This window comes from Phoxinus phoxinus (genome assembly GCF_949152265.1).
Source record: "Phoxinus phoxinus genome assembly, chromosome: 15".
In the NCBI taxonomy this organism is placed as follows: Eukaryota; Metazoa; Chordata; class Actinopteri; order Cypriniformes; family Leuciscidae; genus Phoxinus; species Phoxinus phoxinus.
Genome location: NC_136890.1, coordinates 26976254 through 26999727, shown reverse-complemented (window position 1 = coordinate 26999727; position 23474 = coordinate 26976254). Strand labels below are relative to the sequence as shown.

General features: G+C 40.0%; 1 protein-coding gene across 8 annotated transcripts in view; it reads right to left on the bottom strand.

Moving 5' to 3' along the window:
• Positions 1 to 23474, bottom strand: part of LOC307012279 (cytosolic carboxypeptidase 6-like) — a 307878-nt gene that overhangs the window by 71235 nt on the left and 213169 nt on the right. For 7 of the 8 annotated variants that reach the window (XM_079638759.1, XM_079638760.1, XM_079638764.1 and 4 more), the window contains 6 exons: positions 19598 to 19816; positions 17942 to 18063; positions 16026 to 16398; positions 14111 to 14265; positions 11055 to 11268; positions 4399 to 10688 (listed from right to left, as the gene is read on the bottom strand). The exons of the other annotated variant lie outside the window; for it this stretch is intronic. In XM_079638759.1, coding sequence (XP_079494885.1) covers positions 10492 to 10688; positions 11055 to 11268; positions 14111 to 14265; positions 16026 to 16398; positions 17942 to 18063; positions 19598 to 19816 — 1280 coding nt within the window. In that variant the 3' untranslated portion in view covers positions 4399 to 10491. Of the gene's footprint in view, positions 1 to 4398; positions 10689 to 11054; positions 11269 to 14110; positions 14266 to 16025; positions 16399 to 17941; positions 18064 to 19597; positions 19817 to 23474 lie in introns of those variants that run through there. 8 annotated transcript variants of the gene reach the window in all.

The window sequence follows — 23474 nt, the reverse complement described above, 5'->3', positions numbered from 1 at the left end:
AACAGTGTGTAACGGACGTGGGACAGTAAGAGCCGTGCATGTAAACCTCACTCCCCTGACCTCAAGAGGCGGTCTAGCGACTGATGCTAGAGGCTGCGGTCTTTAGTGTACTTGTTAGGGCGCCTGTCTCCCACACTGGAGACAACGGTTCGAGTCGTGCATGGAGCGGGGCGAGTAGGACCGGTTACATTCAGTGCTGTGACCCGGAGGGGAGTGAGGTTTAGTGTGTGTGTGTGTGTGAAAGCTGTGTGTGTGTAAACTTCACTCCCCTGGCCTTTAGAGGCACGCTAGCCACTGTGGTCTTTAGCGTTCTTGTATGGCGCCCGTCTACCAGGTCGGAGACCCTGGTTCGGAGTTATGGTCGTTAACTATGGTCGCAAGTTCCATTGAACTCCATTGGTAACGACAGAACTTGCGACCATAGTTGGCTTTTAGAAAAGCACCCCGGAGCGGGGTGAGTAGGACCGGTTACATTTGGTGCCGTGACCCAGATGGGAGCAAGCGGCAACCTTTCAGTCTCTCTCTTGAAGCTTACAGGGAAGTGACTTAAACTGCAATTCATCGACTGACCGCTAGAGACAGGCTACCCCATGTTAAAATGCCAAACTTTACAGCAGAAAAAAATAAGTTTACAGCCTGGAACAAAAATTGGTTTAGGTTTTCTATATAGCTAATTTTGCCCTTCATGACAACTTGCCTTTTTTTTATGCTGCAATCTTTTAAACTTTTTTAGTTTAAATTATATTAAGCCTTAAAGTTCTGCATAATTAAGGGCATTGAGCTGGATTGCCGCTGCTGTCACTTCAAGCCGTTTGTCTGCTGGCAACCAGGCACTTCAGCTTCACCCACTTCCCGTTTCTTTGGCCATTTCCTGAGTGATGCGCTGCCAAGATGGCGACAGCCGGTTACGCCCACTTTTAGGCTTCAAAAATGCTCTTCAGAAACCTATGGATGACGTCACCAACAAGTCAAAAAATTTGTTTTACAGTCTATGGATGGGAGTGAGGTTTAGAGGGGTGAGTGTAACGGACGTAGGCCAGTAAGATCTGTGCGTGTAAACCTCATTCCCCTGGCCTCAAGAGGCACTCTAATGGCTACGTCTGTCGTTGTTAGCACGCCCGCCTCCCAACAGGTTCATTGAAAAGATCAAACTCATATAGACATCACTCATGAGCATGCCATGGATAGCTCAGACAGATATTGAGATTTTCACATTTTAGAGACCTAAATTTTTGTCATATTTTCATGATGTTTTTTTGTTGTTGTCATTTTGGAGTGTTTGGAACACACTACATTGAAAAAAAGAGTTTCATGGCAGAAATAAAGTCATACAGGGTTGGAACGACATGAATGGGAATAAATAATGTCTGGATTTCCTTTTGGCTAAATTATCAACTGTCCCTTTAAGAAGTTAAAGGCAGAATGCATTAAAGCAAAGTCCATTTCTCATCAACAGAAAAATCACAGAAAAGCCATATTGCCTACTGAAAAGGTGTGTGATTTGTCCTTGTCTCTTCTTCTTCCCTTTCTGAAGTATTGTTCAACGTTTTTTCAGGTCGAGGGCTGGGCCGAATCAATGTCCATGCATCAATATATCACAGCCATAAAAAACTATTTACCTAAAGCAAGATCTCGTCCATTGATTCCTTTCTGAGCTACGAAGAGCTGCGGTCTGCATAGGTTAATAGCATTTACAGAGGAATGTATGACCTTCCTCTAAAAATCAGAGGGGAAAAAACGCAGAGAAACCAAAGGAACAGCAAATAAAATGAAAATGTAACACGCTACTGCTAAACATTCACTCTAGTGACAGAAAAAAATGCATTGATCATTCCAAGCGTTTGAGCGAATTTTGGTTTTGGGGTGCTGAAAATGTCAGCCGGACGAGGACACGTTTTACTGGGTCTTTCAACTGGAAAACTACATTTCATTCCCTCTAGGCTTTTATGTTCATGTAAATCAAAAAGCAGGAACGAGTGAGTGTGAGCGCACGTGTGAAGTTGTGAACTGTCACTGATATTCTACCATATGCTTCAATGTATTAAATGCTCTGTTGGTTTGGACGCAAACATCGCACTGCTCCTCTTGCAAAGCTCACCGGTTTATTGTCATCACTTGTGGAATTCTAAACAGCAGCGCAAAAGTTCTATTCATCTCCACACATTTCCTATTCCATGCTGCTTCCATCACTCCAGCCCCCCTTCGGTGACAGCGTTTGTCCCACCGGCCGCCCAATCGCACGCTCCCGCTGCTAAAGGATGACGAGTGGAGTGCTGAGCTGCAGGTAAAGGATGATGTGTGAAGCCCTGCTGCTGACGGCAGCGCCTCTGTGACAGCACATCAATGAAAGCCGTGATGGACGTCGTCTTGGAAGCGGGCCCTGATTAAAGAACCCCCCGCCCAGCAGCACGCATCTGCCGCCCATCCCTGGTCCGCTGTCACCGCGGCTGGATACAATAAAATAGCGCTCAGGGTCATCGGGGTTTTCGGTGATGTGACAACAAGCACATTTCACAAGTGCCAATCACAGATGTCTCTCGTAAGCCCCTCCCTCATCTTTCTTCGTACTATGTCCATCCCTCATCTCATCGTACACTTCCCAGCTACTCACCCAAGGATCTCTGGGAAATTCAGTATCAGGGAGCTGCAGATATTTAATAATATATCTCTTCATTAGCTATGAGCGGTAGGCTACTGAATACTAAAATAATGCCAAGCCAACTGCATTCTAACTATAGGACGTATACTTTTAAATGGCATGTGAAAAAATATGGAACGGGTTACGGGAACTCTTTGAATCCAATTTTGGGTATAACTGTTTTAAATATTTAAAGCTGGATCAAACGATGAATCAAGATGATGTTAAAAACAGTGTAGGCCTACTTCTAAAATTGTTTTTGGCATAATTGAAATGAAGCAGAAATAAATAAGAAAAACATAAATAACTTGTACAAAGTAGGCTACAACATTTTTAATAATACAACTGAAAATAACAGGTGGGAGTTTGAATAAGGCATGTCGATAACACTTTAGTTTAGGATTCAATTCTCACTATTAAGATGCATAATTTTAGGATATTGGCTGTTTATTATAAAGAACATACACCCCTAATCCTACCGAATACCTAAATTTAACAACTCCCTTACTATCTATTAATAAGCAGCAATTATGAGTTTATTGAGGCAAAAGTAGTAGTTAATAGTGAGAATTGTAAAGTGTGACCGGCATGCCATGTCTCAATCCCATTTTCCATTTCTCTTCCCACAACTCCCTGTCCACTGTCTACCGAGTAGCTGAAAAACCCTCGTCTCAAATCTAACCTACAGATAAACAGACTTGAAAACACACTGAGTTTTCTGTACTTTTTCATCTTGAGGGTGAAAAATCCAATGCAATGAAATAGAGCGATTCTCTCTGCAGTGAGCGCACGTCCCTGCATGTGCCGGCCCTGACGCCCAGCTCAATCCATCATTACTACACTAAATCATCTCTCTGTCAATAACACCACTGCAAAATATTACAGTCATGTGGATACTGTTATTTTTAATGACATTCAGCAGTCCCCTTGGGCTGATGGAGCGAGCGAGAAATACAGAGAGAGAGAGAGAGAAAGAGAGAGAGAGACTGCATAGGTAGGCAATAACATTTGGCAGAAAAGTGCTTAGCAGTTTGAAAAGAGTCAAGAGCGAGAGAGTAGTGGAAGCGTTAAATACTAAAGGAAGACTACAGACTGTTATCTCTATGACAGATAATTGCTAGACCGTTCAGTCGAAAGCGTTTTAAGGATCTATGAAAGATCTTTGAGATCCTGGGAAAACAGGAAAGGGAAAAAGTTTCCAGCAATCTGGCGATTCCAACTCCATCATCTGGGTATAATTGCTCATTTAATATTAGAATAGGTTTTTGACGTTCTCATTTATTACACGAGCTCAGTGCAACCTGAACTTCTGAGTATGTGTGTGGTCTGATATCAATGTCACACCTCCTCAATAACTCAGGCCAGTGTGCTTATCTTTCTTTGACACTCAGATCAATCTTGCTTTTAATCCTGAACCCATTCGCAGTCTCTCTCACCTCAACCCCACACATCAAACACAAACATCACATCCCTCCCGTGAATGTGCGTGTCTGTGTCCAATCAAGTCAAGGACACAGGATGGGGCTGGCTGATCTTCCAGAATCCAGATTATACACTTCATATAGATAGCAAACAGTGCCGGCTGCTGACGTTTAACACTCTTTTTTTTAGAATGTCCATAGAATGAAGTGAATTACTCCATATGCTGAGGAAAAACTTCAAACTTGTCCAGTTGTCTTGAATTATTTCATTTAATTCAAGACATCAGGTTTGTTTTTGTTTTTTTGGTGAAAAAGAAAACGGCTCACAATGAATTTGTTTGTAGAATAAAAGTCTGAATTTATTCTGTACATTGAACAAGAGACTGCAGCACACACGCGCATAAACGCACACGCACACACGACTGATGTTAACCGGCGAAACCAGCTGCGCAAAGGTAAAGAGTGCAACTGGTTCACATAGAACATTTGATTTCGCTTTCCATTGCCTTTTTATCCTTGTTCTCTTGAGTCCCCGTGGAGGCAGACACAAGCTGCAGCGAGGCCGAGTTTAGCTGAAATTAAGCCGGGTTAGGCCTAAAAACACAGTATGAATAAAAATTCTCCACTGAGAGTCTTTTTAGTCCAGGCTTAGGCTTGATCTGTGTGCAAGTAAAGCAGACCTAACGTATGGGGAACAGGGACTGTTGTGAGCAGGAAGATCCCGCTGGCAGCAGCTCTCACTGACTCCATGGTAAAACCAATACTAACCAGTACGTGACCATATTTAAAAGAAAATACCCACAACCACCCACAAACGCAGACCTGAAAGAGAGCATGTTCACAGTTATTTCATCCAACATTCTCCATCAACGACTTTGCAGAAAATATTTGATTAAAATTATATATATATACATACATACACATATATATATATATATATATATATATATATATATATAGAGGTTTCTAGATATTTATTATTCAGCAGCAAGAATGAAGTGATGACAAAGACATGATAAAGAAGACACAAAATGTGAAATGAAAATCAGATTTAAATGCAATACTATCAATTTCTGAACTCATTGTCTGGTCTTGAGGTCAGTTGAGCTTCACATGACACAGAATTATCAAAAACGTCTTGACTGGAAAGTGTTCGCTAGCAAAAGTCACACAATTTGCCTTCGGCTCTCACAGTACACACACTAAATGAATCCACTGTCCGCATTGATATATCATTTTACACAAAAAAAAAGCGTCTGATTGGATTTTTGTGGACGGACTAAATTACGTTCTGCTGAGCGCCAGTCGCTCTACACACCCGTATTTAAGATGTTTTTTTTTTTTGCTGAACTAAAATGCAAATCAGACACTTTGTTTACAAACAGTTCTTAATGACAACAACAAAGTTTCTTTGGGAGGGACCCACTTTGGTAAGTTAAGAAAACCCTCTACAGTTAACAAACTGCACAATATCACCACCATCATGAAATGTAAGACTACCATGTTAGTTGCACTGTAATTCTACAGTGGGATTGACTTTCACATTAACTGCTGAGGACCGCATTGCTGTGAGAGTCAACTGCCCAGTATGATTTAGGAAGATGGTTTGGATTATTAGGTTTCTTCCTCCAGCATTAGGTTTGTATTGTACGATGAAGTCAAGGTTATATGGCCACGGATAGATCCTGCGTGCACGGTATTTAATATTCTGTTAAATTGGAACAGAGTATGTGAGGTAATTAGTTAGAGAGGTATGTCTTATTTGAAATATTAAAAACTAAATCTTTACGACGTGTGCTGAAAGCAATTCCTAAGAGTTTATCCGATGCTTTGTGTTTATCCCAAAAATTCCTGCTGCTAAAAAATTAACATTAACCAGTTGTATCCATGCAAAGCGGAACGACCTCCAGAAAAGTAGAAAAATTAGCACCATCTGAGGTAAGTAACACAGAGTAGACAACCCAGGCCTGCTGTAGCACCATCAATGGGATAAAAATGTAATTACTGCAAGGAAACAAAAAACCAAACGCTTTCTACTGCCACAGAGACATCGACACAGTTGTTAAGGGAGAAAGACACAACATCGGAAATTAATGTACACCATATAGACTGATTTGTATCTCTGAATGAGGTATGAGGATAGCGAGACTGTCCTGGAACGCAGACAGACGATGATCGGGAATGAGGTAGGACTGAGACTCTACATGCTTGTTTTCAGACTAAGAATAACCTGAACTTGTGTTTTATCAAAAATACATTTCTTTCACCAGTAGAGCTGAGAATATTGTTTGTTATATACGAATGACTGAGTAGGGACCTTGTAAATGTAACCATGAAAAAAGTGAGACCGCAACAGGAAGTTGCTGTTCTTGCGATAGCGGATTACTGGGCAGTTTTCGGAATTGCTGTGACGTGTGGGCGGGTCCTCAGCATTTGATTGACAATCTCAGCATGTAGGTTAGTGAAGCAAGCCGGAGCAATTAACTATTTTCTCCCCGAAGAATGTCTTCATTCTAGTTTTTTTTTTTTTTGGCATCATAAAGGAATGAAGAAATAAACGATTCAACACGTTTCAATCTGAACAATATAGCCATATCCTTCTAAAGCTTAATGCTCTTGATATGGAACAGAAAACATCATAAATCAGACAGTGAAGTTGTCGACAGCACAGCGACACCTTGTCTTTTTTCAGTAAAAATAAAATATATATTCCGCCTACTTTCCTGTTCATTTAGCTTAGGTAACTGTGGAAAAACTTAGCAGGGGACGTTTTTGTGCAAGTTCATATTTTAGAAACTGATCACAAACTGTCCGTTGCTGAGATTCCACTTTGGCTTATTTTCAACAGAACAACACAAACTTCCAACACACCAACACACATTCAGATTGGATGAAACTCATTCGCCATGACAAAAAACGTCTCCTGGACAATATGCCAAGAACAACTCAGATGATATGTTGATCCCTCATGCGCTTTGCACAGGACTCGCCATTTTCCACAGGCACAGACCAGCTCAAAGCAAAGCACCGCTATTACACAGCCACTGAGAAGCATAGGCACCAGCCTCACACCACAGTCTCCCAGAAGAGAAAAGACAGCCTCCGCGAGGCTACTGCTTCGCTTTTGTAGCCTTTTAGCCTATAAATACTGTACATGATTGTATTTAAAAGTCGGATTTTCCCTGATGGGATTCACTGGTTTGATCTCGCAACTGAAGAAACTTTCAATTTTTAATTTTCCTCGGATCTGAACGCCGCCATGCCCGAATTCAGTCTCGGCGCAGCTGCGAGACAAAGACAAAGCAAGAGAGCAACACATAACGCTGGAGTCTTTTTCAAGGCAACGATACCACTAGCAAATCTCCACATAAAAAGTATGACCACATGGACAGATGATAAAGTTTGGCTTTCATTCAACCTCGACGCACCTAAAGCTGTCATTTTCCAGTATACCCGCACAGAACGTACGCTCATTAGGGAACATCAAATATTCAAAAAGTGTGGCAATACATATCACACAATACAGGAAATATCTACAGGAAAAAAAAAAGAAGAGAAAGACATTCAGTGGAACAAAAGAACCTTATTACAATCTGTCCTCTCGCGTAATTACCTTGACATATTGGAGGTACATCGCTGTAAGAAAGAAAAAAAGGAATCGCTTTCACAGGCTCGAAAGAATGAGAAACAAATGACTGCTAAACTGCTATTGAGTGGCAGAAAACTGATAGCTGATTTATGCTTTCTTGTGAATCTCTTTTCACAAGCTTTGTTAAATGTTTATGTTGACTTTTTTTAAAGTGGCTTGAGTAAATCACAACAAAGAAGCCAACATTGATGAATTTTTATACTTTTTTTCTCTCCTTAGGATTAAAGTGCTACGTTGTCGAAGATGGACAATGACTTCCTCAGAACAGAAAGGAGGGCAACGACTGCCTTTCGACGGAAATGACTCCAAATGAAATGATAGTCTGTAACAAATGACTCACAGTGAGGTGAAATTCATAAATTGAAGTTCTCGAAGCATTGAGATACCTGCGGTAAAAAATCCATGTTAGTATCAATTTAAGATATGGGTTTCTGTCATTAGAGATGATGTATTCGCAAAGAGCCCTGCATTCTTTTAGAAATGTGATTACCCAGGATCTACATTAATAGCGAAACGTCACATATACACTGTAAAAGTAGAAATGATTATAAACTACATACAGTATGAACCAGCAAAGATAAAGACAGAATTACAACATTGTCTGACTCGATTCTGAACCAGAAGCTTAGTGAGATAAGGTGCAGCCTGGATGCAAACAATGAAATGTTCAAAAACATGAGAATATATTCCAAATGTACACTGAAATTTTCTCCCCACTAATAAATGTAAAAAAACAAAAAAAACGGGGAGGCTTTTGCGTGGCAGATCTGTGGTTAATTCACAGTAAGCGATATGGCATCACAGTCAAGAACCCAAATCTGCAAAAGGCTCCTTTTTCTTTCTTTTGTTACGCCGACAAGCCACATAAACTGTTTGTGATGAAAATCAAGACGACAAGGGGAGACAAAGGACTAAAGTGTGGATGGCATGGCTCGTTGTAAGTTGTCACGATATCTTATTTCTCCCCCCGACGAGTGCGCCCTCTACAGGTGGGCTGGAGCAGAGACTCTGCTGTTGGTGTGACCGGATAAATGAGGCTAATGTGTAACCCCCCCCGCTCGCCCGAGCACTGCTGACAGTTTTACCCCACGTCCGCACACGGCACCTGGCATCTCTCCACACTCACACACCAAAGTGCAGTTAAAGCAATATCAGCTCATATTACAATCACAGCTTGCTATAAAACGGAGAACACAGTTCCCAATGATTGCCAGCTGGAAGAAGGCCCTGCAGCCCAGCTCTGATTTCCACTTACCCTCCGTCCCAAGTGCAATTTACGGCTGGTAAAAGGTCTTAGGTGGTCTCCATCTCTGTAGACCCGATAATACAATAACTCTTGTCCCATGGCTAGTCCATCAAGTTCACTAAAATCAACTTGGATGTGCTTTTGTTGTTTACAAGAATCTTATTTTATACTTAACGCCATTTTTACTGTACTGTTGTGAACTTTGCACACAACGAGAGACCTCAAAGAATAAGAATTCAACTATGCTAAAACATTTGACATTAAAATACTCTCTTCGTTGTTAAATCAGAACAACTATTTTGGGCCCCACATTTTACCCAACGATGCATTTTGTTGAAATATACACTGCTGTTGAAAAGTTTAAGGACGGATTTCTTCAAGAAATGTATTCTTATATTCAGCAAGGATGCATTAAATGAATCAAAAGTGACAGTACAATGTTACAAAAAATGTATATTTCAAATAAATGCTGCTCTTTTGAACATTCTATTCCATCACAGGAATAAATTTGAAGGTAAAATATATTAAAATAGAAAAGTTATTTAAAATTGTAATAAAATTTCACATGCATTTTGGATCAAATAACTGCAACCTTGGAGAGCATAAGTGACTTCTTTCAAAAACAGAAAAAAAACCGTACCGACCCTAAACCTTTGAACCGTAGTGTAAATCCCTTAAAAACATGTCATCGTAATATTACTTCCAAGCGCGCAGGAATTTCCCGACAGGACATGAAGACAGCATATCGCCTAAAGCGAAAACAATAAGCACACTGATGACCTTAACAAGTCTAAATTGAACTTTTAACAAATATGTATTCACCTGGATGGGACTGAATTCCAAAAAAACACTGCTAATCCGTCTTCCAGGATCACTGACTACATGCGACCTCTCCACCCCTAACAACCATCAAGAACAAGAACGGACCATCAGTAGTCATCTCAGGAAAGCAATTAACGGGAGCAATTAGGCCTGGATTGATTAATTAAATCAATCGTTCATTAAGACGACGCAGGGTGTGACCCTGTTTAAAAGTGCAACTCTTTATGTTAAGTACCTTTAGCAGATGGTCCCAGTGAAGTGACCTACCTCCCCTTAAGACTCCGACTCTAAGCCAGCATTTATGACACCTCGCAAACAAGAAGACTTCTTCTGAAGGGAAACCTCTTTAGTACATTAGGACATGTTCTGACACAGAACACAAGCTGATGTGCCAAACACATTTTACTCACACACGATTTAAAGGATCGCTCCTGTCTATCACGCTGAACATCAGACCCACCCCGAGATCCCCATCAAAGCTTACAAAAACCCGCCCCATTCACTCACAGAATGCACACCGGAATGCTAAGGCAGTGTGGAGAGAGGTAAAACTGTCAGACAGGTTGTAAAACAGGGTCTGCAAGAGTAAAAGACAGAGAGGTCTTGGGAGGGCATCAGTGGAAATCTCAATTGGCAGCGCCGGTGATTATGTGCACCTTCTCCACCAGAAGTCCTTGAGGAGTAGAATGAGCTATGGTGACAACTTCAGCGCCCCCTACAGGCCGTCGTAAGGGAAGTTCTCCATCTTCACTGTCTGTTGGATGAGAAGCTTGGACTCTCGCCGTTCCTCGTTCTTGATGGATTTGTTGATATCCATGATCTTTTCGCAGATGTATTTGTTCACTTTGGATAATCGCTGGGTGATCTCTGCGCTGTCGGCTGTTTCTTGAGAGACGCGGTCGTACAGACACTCTGGAACAAAAAATTAGACCAGTAATCAGCTTATTCTTTAAAAAATAAATAAATTATTTGCTTGTAATTTGTTCTTTTATTCCTTATTCGTGATGGTTAACTTGAATATTCACTTGAAAAAAAACATATTTATATATATTTTTTTATAATGTAAACATTTTAATTATTTAAAATATTATTCAAATTAGGTTTTATAACATATTAGTTTCAGCTGTGAAATTAAAATGTGGTTATTGGTGTTGAGAGCAAACATTTGGTCAACGATAACAAATCTCAGAATGATACAATTTCCATCAGCAAAAAAAATGTCCATTTTATTTTAATAAAAAAAAAAGAAGTCATTCTAATGAAAGGTAGTGCGTTTACCTCGGACGATTTTGAGCTTGCTTGGTGAGAGCGGTGGTTTGGGCAAGGCATCTTTCTTCTTCTTCGTAGCGACGCCAGTCACGCTGCGGTTCTTCAGGGTTTCCGTGCCCCAGATCATGACCGCCAGGTTTTTGGTGAATTTCGAGTCTCCCTGTGTCCGCTGTAGCTGGTGCCACTTCTCCTCCTCCACCCAAATCCCTCCACCCAAGTGCACCTGCAAGAGAGACGCTCTTCTTCAAATATGCAGCATACACACACTGTCACAGACAAGATTTTGCTTTCACGTTCTGCCACTTAAGTGCCATGTGGTCTATTCCCCGAAGTGTGTCTCAGACATGGTAGCTTTTCTTTCACAATGAATTAAACAACTCTGTTTATGGAGGATGACATGCAACATTCGGTGTAATTCAAGCTTGTTAACAGTAGTTTGTGTACCATATTGAACAGTTCTGCTCATAGGTTTACACAAACCTGGCTGATAATGTAGGATGTTTAGCATTTAAAAAAGAATCTACAAAACTAAATCATAAAAATTGTGTTTTTATCCAGTACTGCTTTAATCAGACTATCTATCTATCTATCTATCTATCTATCTATCTATCTATCTATCTATCTATCTATCTATCTATCTATCTATCTATCTATCTATCTATCTATCTATCTATCTATACATACACGCATCATTCATATATATATCCATCAGTATTTTTAAATACAAGTACATATCTGTTATTTCACAAGGGGTTACTAAAAAATTACATTTATATGATCCCTATTATTAAAATAAATAAATAAAACAAACTTTTGACCAATGAATTTCCATGACCTTTCCAAATGTTTGCAAGCTTTGTTTTACTCTATTCAAGAGAAATAATTAGCTGATGAAATATTTGAAAGCAAAGCATAACTAGAAAAAAATATATTCAATATAGAATTTGAATGACTTTTTGGACCAGTTTTCCATGACGGTAGGAACTCTGACCAGTGAAGATCCTGGTGTTTTGAGTTATTTAATCTTGTAAACAAGGGACTCTACATACTTTCTCCACCGTCTGAGATCTAGGAACCGATCACCACATACGAGAGACGAGTCACACAGAAATTCAGCGGCGAGGTGTCCGAGTTCATTAAATGCAGTAATGTGTTTTGACAGATGCCAGACCAGAGTGTTGACTTTTAAGCCACACTGTGGAGGACACGGCCCAACAAGCCATCAGGTGGATTGATGGGCAGCTGGTGAGTAACAGCTGAGGTAATGCGCCTTCTGCTTTGTCACCCTGAGCAGTCTTCGGGCTCCAATCCAGCGGCTTTTCCCCAATGCAACTAATGTGCTTTAGGCCCTGGTCGAGCACACAAGCTTTTCACTGCTCTTAACTTAGAGGAGATTTGCTTTTCTACAGCTACCTGTCACTCAGGGCAATTCCTATGGTACAAATAATTAATGCCGGATATGTGTGCGTATGTGTAAGGGCCTAATTTGCTTTTGTTCTTCACGCTTGAACTGAGAACCCTTTCAGCATGTAACACAAATTCCCCCCTGTCATGCAAGGCAGGCGGAGGAACGCAAAATGCGGACCCGATGTCTGCTAACAGGGCTCAAAATCACAGCAAGCGTTCTGGTTAAAAGGCCCTTTGAGACTGACGGGGGAATGGTTGTAGAAGGGATTTCGCTAGTCAATTAGACAAACCAAACCACTGCAAAACATTAAAAGAAACACTGAATCACACTAACACGAGGAACATCAATGAAATCACTGAATTGTCCTGTTTACACAACAGCTTAAAAGAGAGTCTGGATTGCTGTCTGCATGAACTAATGGCTGAAGTCAAGCCCCTTTTCTTTCACGATGGCCTGAAATAACGCCTGTGTCCATCAAGTAAATATCATCGACGGCAACTTCCATAACATTGGAAAATCTCATCACAATTAACACACCGTTATTATATTCAATTATAATATACATAATACATTATAATATGCTGAAATTATTTTTAATAAAAATCCTTTGTAAAATTATAAATGTCATTTTTGATAAATGTAACGCATCCTAGCTAAATAAAAGCATCAAAGGTGTTACTGACCCAAAACTTTTCTTATATGTGTGTGTATGTGTGTGCTGACTACTGGGCTGCTTTGCTGATAAAAGTACTGAAATAAAGTGAGCATGGACGTCAGTGATGCGCGGGTTGATCCAAAGTGTGCGGGTGCCTGCGGTCACCCGCGGTTACCCGCGGTTACGAGTCATCCAAAAATATTTTTAATGATATTCGGGTCGCGGTCGGTCGGGTCGTTTGAAATAAAGATGCCAATTAAACCTTTGTAATTTATATAGTACTAGACACAATGTTCTATGAAATTCATAGGTCTACACTTTATTGGCTGAATAACTGCGCGAGGATGACGCACGAGCTCAGTCAGAGATGACAGTGGGAAATCCTTATTTACTTTTTGAATGTTGAGCGTGTTATTAACTTTTGAATAAAAGCTGACACGGGACAAAATGCCCGATTTCCCAACACGTTGAACTGAGCAATGCCATTGTGCCATTTTAATAGGCTACTTTTAAACGCATATAGCTCAGTAATGTCAGTTTTATGTAGCTATTTGCTGAGAGGGGGCGGGGTTTTTGTTGGGAAAGTCAGGGGAGAGACGCACACTTCGATTAGACTGGATAAACACATGCAGCATCTTAATTGTTAAGAAAATGAAACGAAATAAATGAATAGCCTAAATCAATCCTTTATTACAAAAACTAGGCGATATCATACAGCATTCAGAAAAATGCGCACCCCTAGTTCCTCCGTCTATGGCCCATGACGCGATGAGCATTTACTAGCTACTTAAAAAAAAAAACGCGGGTCAGGAAGCGGGTCGGGTACAATATTTTCTTTCTTTTTTTTTTGCGGTCCGAGTTGCGGGCGGGTTAGTTGAAAACGTCGGTCGGGTGCGGGTTGTTTATACATTGACCCGCGCATCACTGATGGACGTGGATTTTTGGGATGTTTGAGAATCAGTTGCAATTGAAAAGACAGTAAAAACACACAGGAGTACATACTTTTCCATCATTGAATGTGTAGACTGTTCTCGGGGACGGGGAGTGGGAGTGGGTGGAGCTAGTGTTGGCTTCCTCTTGACACGTATCCTGTGGTTCACTGATCGGCTCTACCACCTCTGCTTTGATTGTCTGTGTGCCATTGTCATGCATCGGTTCTGTATGAAGCAAAGCAAACCATTGATCAGCATTCTTCAGTAAAGCACAATTTAACAAGTGAAAGATGAGTGTAATCCTGAGAAAGTGTTGAAGGCAGACGTTCCCTGCTCTCTAATGACAGTTTTGAATTAAGTCCAGTGTGGCTGCAGTAAGTCCTGGCACCTCTCTTTGGAGCGCTGCCTAAAACATGGCTCTCCCGTGCCTCAAGACAACCGGGTCATTTTAGCTCAGTAAGCTGGCTTGGTGGCTGGCTGCACTAAGCTCTAATGTATCTGTTGAGTTTTAATAGCAGTCAGTGCTCTGCACGTCTGACCCTAAAGAGCCCTGGCCGGTCTAATCTTCAGCCTATTCCACCAGCTTGCTCCAGACCAGTCTGTTCACCCACACCCACACACACACACACACAGCCCAGCTGGCCGGGACACTGGCCTGAGCTCTGGACACCATGTCCTCTTTAAGCAGCCTGTACTCTAGTCTTCATCTGAGTGGTAATCAGTCCCTGCAGCTCAGAAATATGTGGAACATCACATACATTTTTTTTTATTATTAAGGCTGCCAATTTAACATAATAATTTTGTACAGTTAATTATAAATAGATGCTGAGAAAAAAAGTCAACTTAATGGCCAAAGACGGTCTAGCACATTTCCATATACAAATAATTAAAAAATAGTGTTAAACATCCCGTGGATTGCAAAATGGATTGCGGTGGACAACCATTGATAAACAATGTTTAATGACATAAAATGACCATATAATACAATATACTGACTCATTAAGTCCCTTTTTTGTAATGTATATTCAATGCTTTCATCCACCGGTCTTTGAATTATCTTCATTATAAAGATAATCTCAGCATAAAGGGTTCTCAGCAAATATTGATGTGTGTGATTAATTTGATTAATTAATAACAATTACATGACATAATTAAGTACCTGATATGCTGAATATTAATTAAGTACTTGATATGCTAAATAATTATCACATTAATCAAAAGGATGAATATTTTAATTGACTGACAGCCCTAAAAATTATACAAGAACATATTTAAAGGGATAGTTCACCCAAAAATGAAACATTTATCATCCTTTACTCACCCTAATGTTGTTCAGTTGACGGCACCCATTGACTTCCAGAGTTTTTTCCTAATATGGAAGTCAATAGGTGCTGTCATCTGTCTAGTTACCACCATTTTTTTTTCCTATCTTCTTTTGTGTTTAACAGAAGAAAGGAACTCATACAGGTTTGAAAAAACTCGAGGGCAAGTAATGACAAAATGATCATTTTTTGGTAAACTATCATTTTAAATTGCTGTCTGAAAATATTCATTCTTAATTTAATTGGAAACTAAACACTGCACTCACTATAGCCTACTAAAAGCCGACTAGCCATTCCTGCTTTTTTAGTAATGAAAACAAAAAGCTCTACAAAGGTCTTAAAAAATATACACCTGAAAGGTTACATTACGTTGTCTAGCAAGCACTTTAACAGATATTTAAGACTTTAAATTGATTGGATAAACCATGTTTGTAGCCTCTAATAAGAAAAACAATGTTAAGGCCTATTCAAACACAGTCTTGAGTTTTCAATACAGATGCACGGCAAAGCTTTAATCAAAATAATTAATTTCTATGGTTCCGAGAACAGTCAAATTTTGATCTGTTGGCCAGTTTTGGTGCATATTGTTTAGTTGCATCAGCGGTGTGAACAGGCCTTTAGTTGGTCAAGTCGGCCTATATGTACGATTCATGCAAATCTTACCGCTGCCAAGCCTCATGAGCAGGACGTCCTGCAGGCGTCGGTTGAAATCCCGGAGCTCCTTGACTTCGGTCAGCAGACTGCCGTACTCCTTCAGCTTTTTGGCCTGCTGCAGCAGCTGCCTGCGTGTGCGATCCAGTTCCTGCTGCAGACGTCTCATTTCTTCCTCCTGCTGCCTGTAGCTGTGCACCAGCTCCTCGTACAGGACACGGGGCACCACGGCCTCGTCCTGCTCTTCCTCTTCCTCTGTGGTGAGTCTGTCCAGCTCCTCTCCCTCCGTGCACGAGTTGACTGCGTTCCTCTCCAGCCGCGCCACCACCGCAGCCAGGCTCTTTGAGGAGTTGGAACTGGCCCGCTGCTGTTCCTGTGACTGGACCTGCGTCACAAGATTGAGCATCTTGACCAGTGCAAATAGAGTACATACATGTAAATAATTGACTTGTTTTTGGATATCTACCGTCCTCCAGAGTTAAGTTCCAACCCCATCAAACACCTTATAAGGATCTTTCGGTTCACAAAATACAGTAAGGTCTTTTTAAGGGGTGGTCATACTTTGAAAGAGGTCATGTCATTACTGTATTATTTTTTATATATTATTACTATATCAGACATCCCACCTCTCCCAGAAGGTCTGGGAGTAAGGACTGTTCCCACCTGGTATTAAGATGCATTTTCGGTGAACCGATCACAAGTGGTCAGCCAAGATGCATTACACCTGGTATTATCACACATTTTAAATGATTCTTCTGTGACCAGACTATTTCAGATTTTGTGGAGACTCTCTGCTCTTATTTCGTCACACTCAACTACATCACTTACACTTTTTAGTGCATGAATACTATTGAATGAATGAACGAATCCGTGTTAAGCAGCCTATAATTTTATTTTTTAATAATATAGGTGGTGGTGTGTTGCCATCTCCCAGAAATTCGTTTCTGAAAGGTGGGATGTCTGCTATAGATTATTTTAATTTTTGATGATTTGAAGTTTGCATGAAGTACAGAGGTCAAACTTTGATGTTTAGATCAAATCTGTTACCAATATCCAAATTTGTAGGACAGAGTTCACCAAACTCAACCTTTAGAACAAAAAATCTTACTCATATTCTTGCATTCACATGGGTATGAAATTCAGAGACCTGGAGTGTTATTTACATTTTTCATTTAGTTTTATTCATATTTAGATTTTTTTTTTTTTTTTTTTTTACATAGCTCCTCCCACCCGATGAAACCGATATTACCGGTGTTGTCACAAGTCGATTAACCGGTGGGAGAATATCATCACCGTCACATTTCTAGTATGAATGGAAGAAACCATGCCTAGCGTGACTTCCCTTTTAAAGCATGGCTGGAAGAGCTGCTGCATCAATACACACAAAAATGACAACATTCTAAAACTATCACTAATGGGCCAAAAAATAATCTCAAAATTTTATATTTAATGCCACTGTAACAGGGCTAAACTGGCTCAATGGCTAAACTGTGAAATGATAACTACACACCAACTCAGATTATATTAAACACCAAGTTCGAACTAAGTAATTAAGGTATGAACTGCAAGAGCACACAAAACTGGGTCGTAAACTTAATGGGTTACACAATTAAAAAGTCAGGACACTAAAAATACACAACAAGCCCACCGAAGAAAGAAACAGGCCTTCCTGGTCTCTTGCTTAAACTGCAAGATTGAACAAAACTGGCTTGAAACGTTTGAAATGTCAGGACAAATTCCATAAGCGTCAAAACATGTTCTAATATGTTTTCTTGTTTTGTTTGCGGAGTATAAATCACACTCTTAAAAACAGCAGAAAATCCCTGTTGAGCCATTCCCAATCTGTCCATATGTTCCCTATCTACAAATCCAGACCAGTAACAGAAAGCTTGCAAATGTCTCCAAATCTTAAAAATGGGTAGACCAACCTTTTTATGTCTTAGAGGCATTCTCTCCTCACCAAAGTGATTCTCCACTGTGTTCCTGTTCGACATCTTGGGTATTTTCATCTTCTTTTGCATAATACTGTGCTCAAATTCCTCAATGCTTTCTGAAAAAGAGGAGGGGAAATGCATCAGAGGCGCAAATAATTCATCTCTGTAATCTAAAATGATGATATGGTTAAAACAAGGACACAGCATGAGAAACATTTTATGAGTTTGGTGGAGAAGTTTCCCAGTAACCTTGTAATGACACAGATGACTAGCTATTGTTGCAATAAACTATTAATGGAGCGTTTAACATTGCAAAGCGACGTTGACTGCAGCATCAATATGATTTTGACAGGCGGGGTCGTCACAGTTGTCAGTGTGTGATGCAGTGTCAAGAAACCAAGGCCGCTTGGAGAAGACGGACCATATAAATGTGCATACCTAGCCCCTTATCATGCCAAGTAGGAAAATCATCAACATAAGATCTGGATTGTTAATAACTACATATTCAAGTTTTTACAATGGGCCAGGTATAGCACATGAGCCTCAAGGTCGGCCACAGCAGATTGCAGACTGATTTAAAAGCTGTGCTGGACGGCAGACTTTTGTCCCTAACAAGATCAGGGTTGTAAGAGCAGGTTAAGCCACACATGTAGATTAGTAATGTATCTAACTAGTCCTGATTGAAGAGTGGCAGGAGTGAAAGTGGCTGGAGGATTTCACTGTCTGCTTGAGCTCAAGTAGGAAGTGTCACATGATAACAGATCTGCCACCAGCACTGATTTAAACCCCACATAATATGATGACACGTTATAATTTAACAGTATAATATGCTGGCATAAGGTTTCAAGCAAACTGAAGGGCGTAAAAGTAAAACACTACATAAAATAATAACCCTTACCTGGCTAGCTAATGTGATGACAGGAACATAGCAGCTCGAGCTAAACACAACAAATCGTTGAAATACAGAACTTTCTGGTTATCCTGTCTGCTTTTTCTTATCTTTATCAGTTCAGATAGATTGTTAGTGTTGTGACGATGATGATTGTATTCGCTGTTAAGCTCTTATGCGCCGGAGGTAAATGAAGGAAGCGTTAGCAGCAAGCTAACAATCGCTTAGCATCCTGAGCCTCTTTCTCTGCCTTTAAACCCCTCTTATCTTTCGTTTCTACTTTCATGAACTTATTCAGACATTTTCGACGCGCCTTTCCCTTAGTTAATATTTAGATTGTCGTGCTTGTCAAACACAGACACGATTACATCTCTCTATTACACAAACCCCGAAATCACGATGAGCTAAAAACACCAGAATCATCAAGAAGACATCAAACCTATGACATCTTCCCCGTCTATATCCATGAATCACATCAAAACACTCAGGTTACAGCATTAGTGTTCTCTCAACAACACAATACATATGCGTGTTAAAGCATGTTCATGCAACTCATATGAAATTAAAATTATGATTTGTATGATAACTTTTCATCATACGCCATAAATATATTATAAAGCTAAACAGATAAGAGGTTCACATGCAAATATGATTCATATCAGTTACAAGACATAGCAAGCATTTTCGTTATGCGTGTCACTGTTATGTATGAAGATTATTATTATTATTATAGTTAAAAGGAAGAGAAGAACAGAACTCACCTGCCAGGGCGAGGATGTGTGCTTTGGCAGGATGGCCTGCGCCTCTCAGCACCACATACACCTTCTGATCATCAAAATCTCTTTTGTGCACAGGCTGGAAATCTTTCACGTCTGACACAGGTAACGCGTAGCACATGTCGTCCTCCAAGAAACGCACGAAAGCGTACATTATTTTTGCTCTTTGGTCCCTGTTCTTTGGGATAGGGCTTGACAGTTTCCCTCAAAAAAATATTAAAAAAAACATATATAAACACAAAGAGGGGGAGGACAGTGGGGAGGCCTCTGCGATCGACTGCTTTAGTCTGGCTGGTGCGCATCAGTTGAGGAAATGCAGAGCTTGTCGCTACAGACTGTACTAATCAAAACAGATGTGGTGAAAGGTTTATTTTGGGGGTTTAAAGTGTCGTTTGCTCTTATTATATAAAAAAAATATATAATAAATCATGAAAAATACTTACAATTTTACCAATAATAGACCTTTGCAAAATAAGTTTTTTTTATTACTATTAATAATAATCATCACAGTGCTATTATATTATAAAACAAGATAGTAAATTAATAAAATATTTTAGTTTTATAAAATATGATGTATTTTAACTCCAGATGGAGTTTTGTAGTTATTACAATTCAAATATATAAGAGTGCTCAGTTGTTATTGTAAAAGCATGTTAATAAAGAATTTATGACTGTTAGCAAACAGATTTCCAATATTTCCAATAAGTTGTTGTTTTTTTCATTTAGAGTCACTTTACAGACTAATTTATAAATTGGTCATTTATTAAAGGCTCTGTTTACATCTGGTAATAAAGATTTTTATTGTTTTGGTCGATCGGATCACAAGATGAGGAAGACACATTTGTTTACAGCTGGTGTTTTAATCTGTCTCTTTTGTCCACTTTCGACCACTTCTGTCCTGATTTCTTCAAGAAGAGGGTCTATGTATGGGCTTTTTCAGATCTTGGACTAAATAAGCTCACACGATTTACATATGAACACACCCGAAGACGACAGAAAAACACACGGAGAGTAGCAGTATCGTTTCTGCTCTGGCAGCCGCAAGACCACGCCAAATGCTGTACGTGTGTGTTAGAAATCAGGAATGCTGAGAGAACATTGACCTTGGTACGTTTTTTAGTTTTCAAACCAAACTTGGGTCTCCAGCTGTCAGAGTTTAAATCCCGTATAGCGCTCTTCCCATAATGTTTACGCATTGAATGAGTAGGCTGAGAGTAGGTGGTCTTTTGTGGCTGTTTGAATGCATTCGACTACATGAGCATTTACACTAAGAAAGCAATCTGCTCGAATGCGTTTTCGACTACCCCTGGAAGTGGTCGAAAGCTCAAACCGTTTTAGACCCCGTTTACACCTGTATTTAGTGTCAACCATTGCGATCCGATCGACCAAAATGCATCTTTATACCAGGTGTAAACAGGGCCTTTAGTGCTTCCAGTTACCCAGCATGCTTTGCGGCTGGGTCAGTCTGACCAGGTTTGGATCAAACTGCATAAAGAGACTTCTAGAATTATTCTAAATGGGTTTGCATATATATTCTTTGTCAGTAAAAGGTCCAGGTACATATGTAGTATTAATTGGAATCATGCCACACACTTTAAAAACCGCTTATAGGAGGGGCACGCAATCCTGTTCCTGGAGATCTACTTCCTGCAAAGGTCAGCTCTAAACCTGATCAAACACACCTGAACCAGCTAATCCAGATCTTCAGGAGCACCTGATAATTACAGGCAGGTGTGTTGATCTGGAACTGAACCCTGGCATGCAGTTAGGTAGATCTCCAGGAACAGGATTGGGCACCCCTGGCTTATAGCAATAGCTATAAAAATCTCTCTCTCTCCTTTGGAGAAAATTCGTTGGATATTATTAGATACTAAATTGCCACTTGCTTTTGAAAGCATATATCGAAAAAATACAAGTATACTCTATAAGAAATTTGATTCAGTCCAGCAGCCGCAACATGGAAAGACTGTAGGATGAATGCACCATTGTTGCATTCTTTTGAATTGAACTGGAGATTCATCACAATGTTTTGTATGTGGTCTATTATGTGGAACATCAACTTGAGTGTAAGGATCACAAGTCAAGGATGAAAAAGGCCCATGCCTGCCTGCTAGCACACACAGCACTCCATCGCTATAGGTATCCACGGCCGCTTCTCCGTTAATGTGTTTTCAATATCTCTCATATCCCTGTTATACGGCATAAGAAAAATCTTTCAGGCAGCCAATCATTACCATAATCGATTCATTCACCTATTACTTTTGTTCTGCACCAATAGTCTCAGCTGAATGCTGTGAGGGAAGAGGTTTTCTTCAGGATCTCGGCCGATTCTGACTGTATCAGTGTTTCTGCCAGCATGCTGTTTTGCTATCCCTGCCATTCTCTTTTCCTTGTTTCTCTTCAAATGACAAAGGCTGTCTGACAGAGAAGAAACATTTTGTTATTGTAAAACAGGCAGGTTGTTATACAAAAGGACGGATTTCTTCACTTGTACTTTAATAACGAGAAAGGCACAGTCAATAAATGGCACTAACAATTCGTTCTGCTTCGCCTGCCGTAATTGAAAAGTAAGTGATGCAGAACTTTGGATGCTTTGCCCTTTCTTCTTTTTTCTCCCCATTTATTTCCTTTCATTTTATGTCACTGTTTGAGTCAGATCTGCCATCAAGTCCTGAGCGGAAAGTGCAGAGAAGAAGTTTGCTCCAGGGATAAGACGTGGGCTTACAGGATCCATAGGGGCCAACAGACAGAATGTACTTTCTGTCCATCTATTCTGCCAAACGGCAAATCTGCAAAATGACAGTGATTGTGTCATGACCTATGTGGACAGTAAAAAGAACATCTCAGTCTCAGTGAATGAATGGCTGAAGACCTCTGGGTGGACTGGGGCCCTTGGCGTGTTGCTGGGCAGAGCGGTGTAACTGATGCACTGTGAGTGGACTTTGCAGAGACGGGGCTCAGCGCGCAGCGAAAGGATTATTCTTAATCTAATCTGCTCCTCAATGGTTGGCTTGTCCTGCACTCAGAGTCGCTCCAATAAGACTACCCAGATCCCCTGGCTGATGCGTTCAAGTGGCTCCAGTTCAGGACAGAATGCATCAAATGGGAATTTTGCTGAATTCCAAACTGTTGTGAGCAACTGTCCAGCAAACAGGTCTGGAATTAAATTAAAATGATGTAATCATTTACTTACTCCCATGTCCTTTTAAACCTGTATGACTTTCTTTCTTCTACAAAATACAAAAAAAAAGTTTTTGTCCATACAGCAAAATTCAATGGAGCCTTAACCAACACTGTTCCACATTGACTTGTATTTTGTAGAAGACAGGGTCATATAGTTTTCTTAAGACATGAGTAAATTATGACAGAATTTAATTTTTTTGGGTGAACTATCCCTTTAATATGAATGCTTGTTATGTTATGAAGTTCAACTGATTTTTTTTTTGTAAAAAAAAAAGGGTTCATGCCCAAAAGGTCCCCTTTTCAAAACTCTTCACACCATTGGCACAGCAGTAAATTCCACATCAAAAATGTACTAAAACCTATTTTTTTACAGTCTGTGACTAAAACTAAGCTAAAAAAACACTTCACTTTCATGACACTAGCAGAGGTTCTCACCCAACAAACACACTTCAACATTTATAAACCCAATAACCTAAAAAAAAGCCCACTATAATGTAGATTACACCATTTTTTTTGTTTTTGTATTCCTTTACAAAACAATAATGGCAGCTCTATACTGTTTCAAATTCACTGCAGTTTATGTTAAATGGTCCATGTTTATATCACAGTGCAAAATTATGTCTAAGCTGTCCTCTTTTGTATCGATGGTAATGAAATTGAAAGACTGTTGCAGCTACTT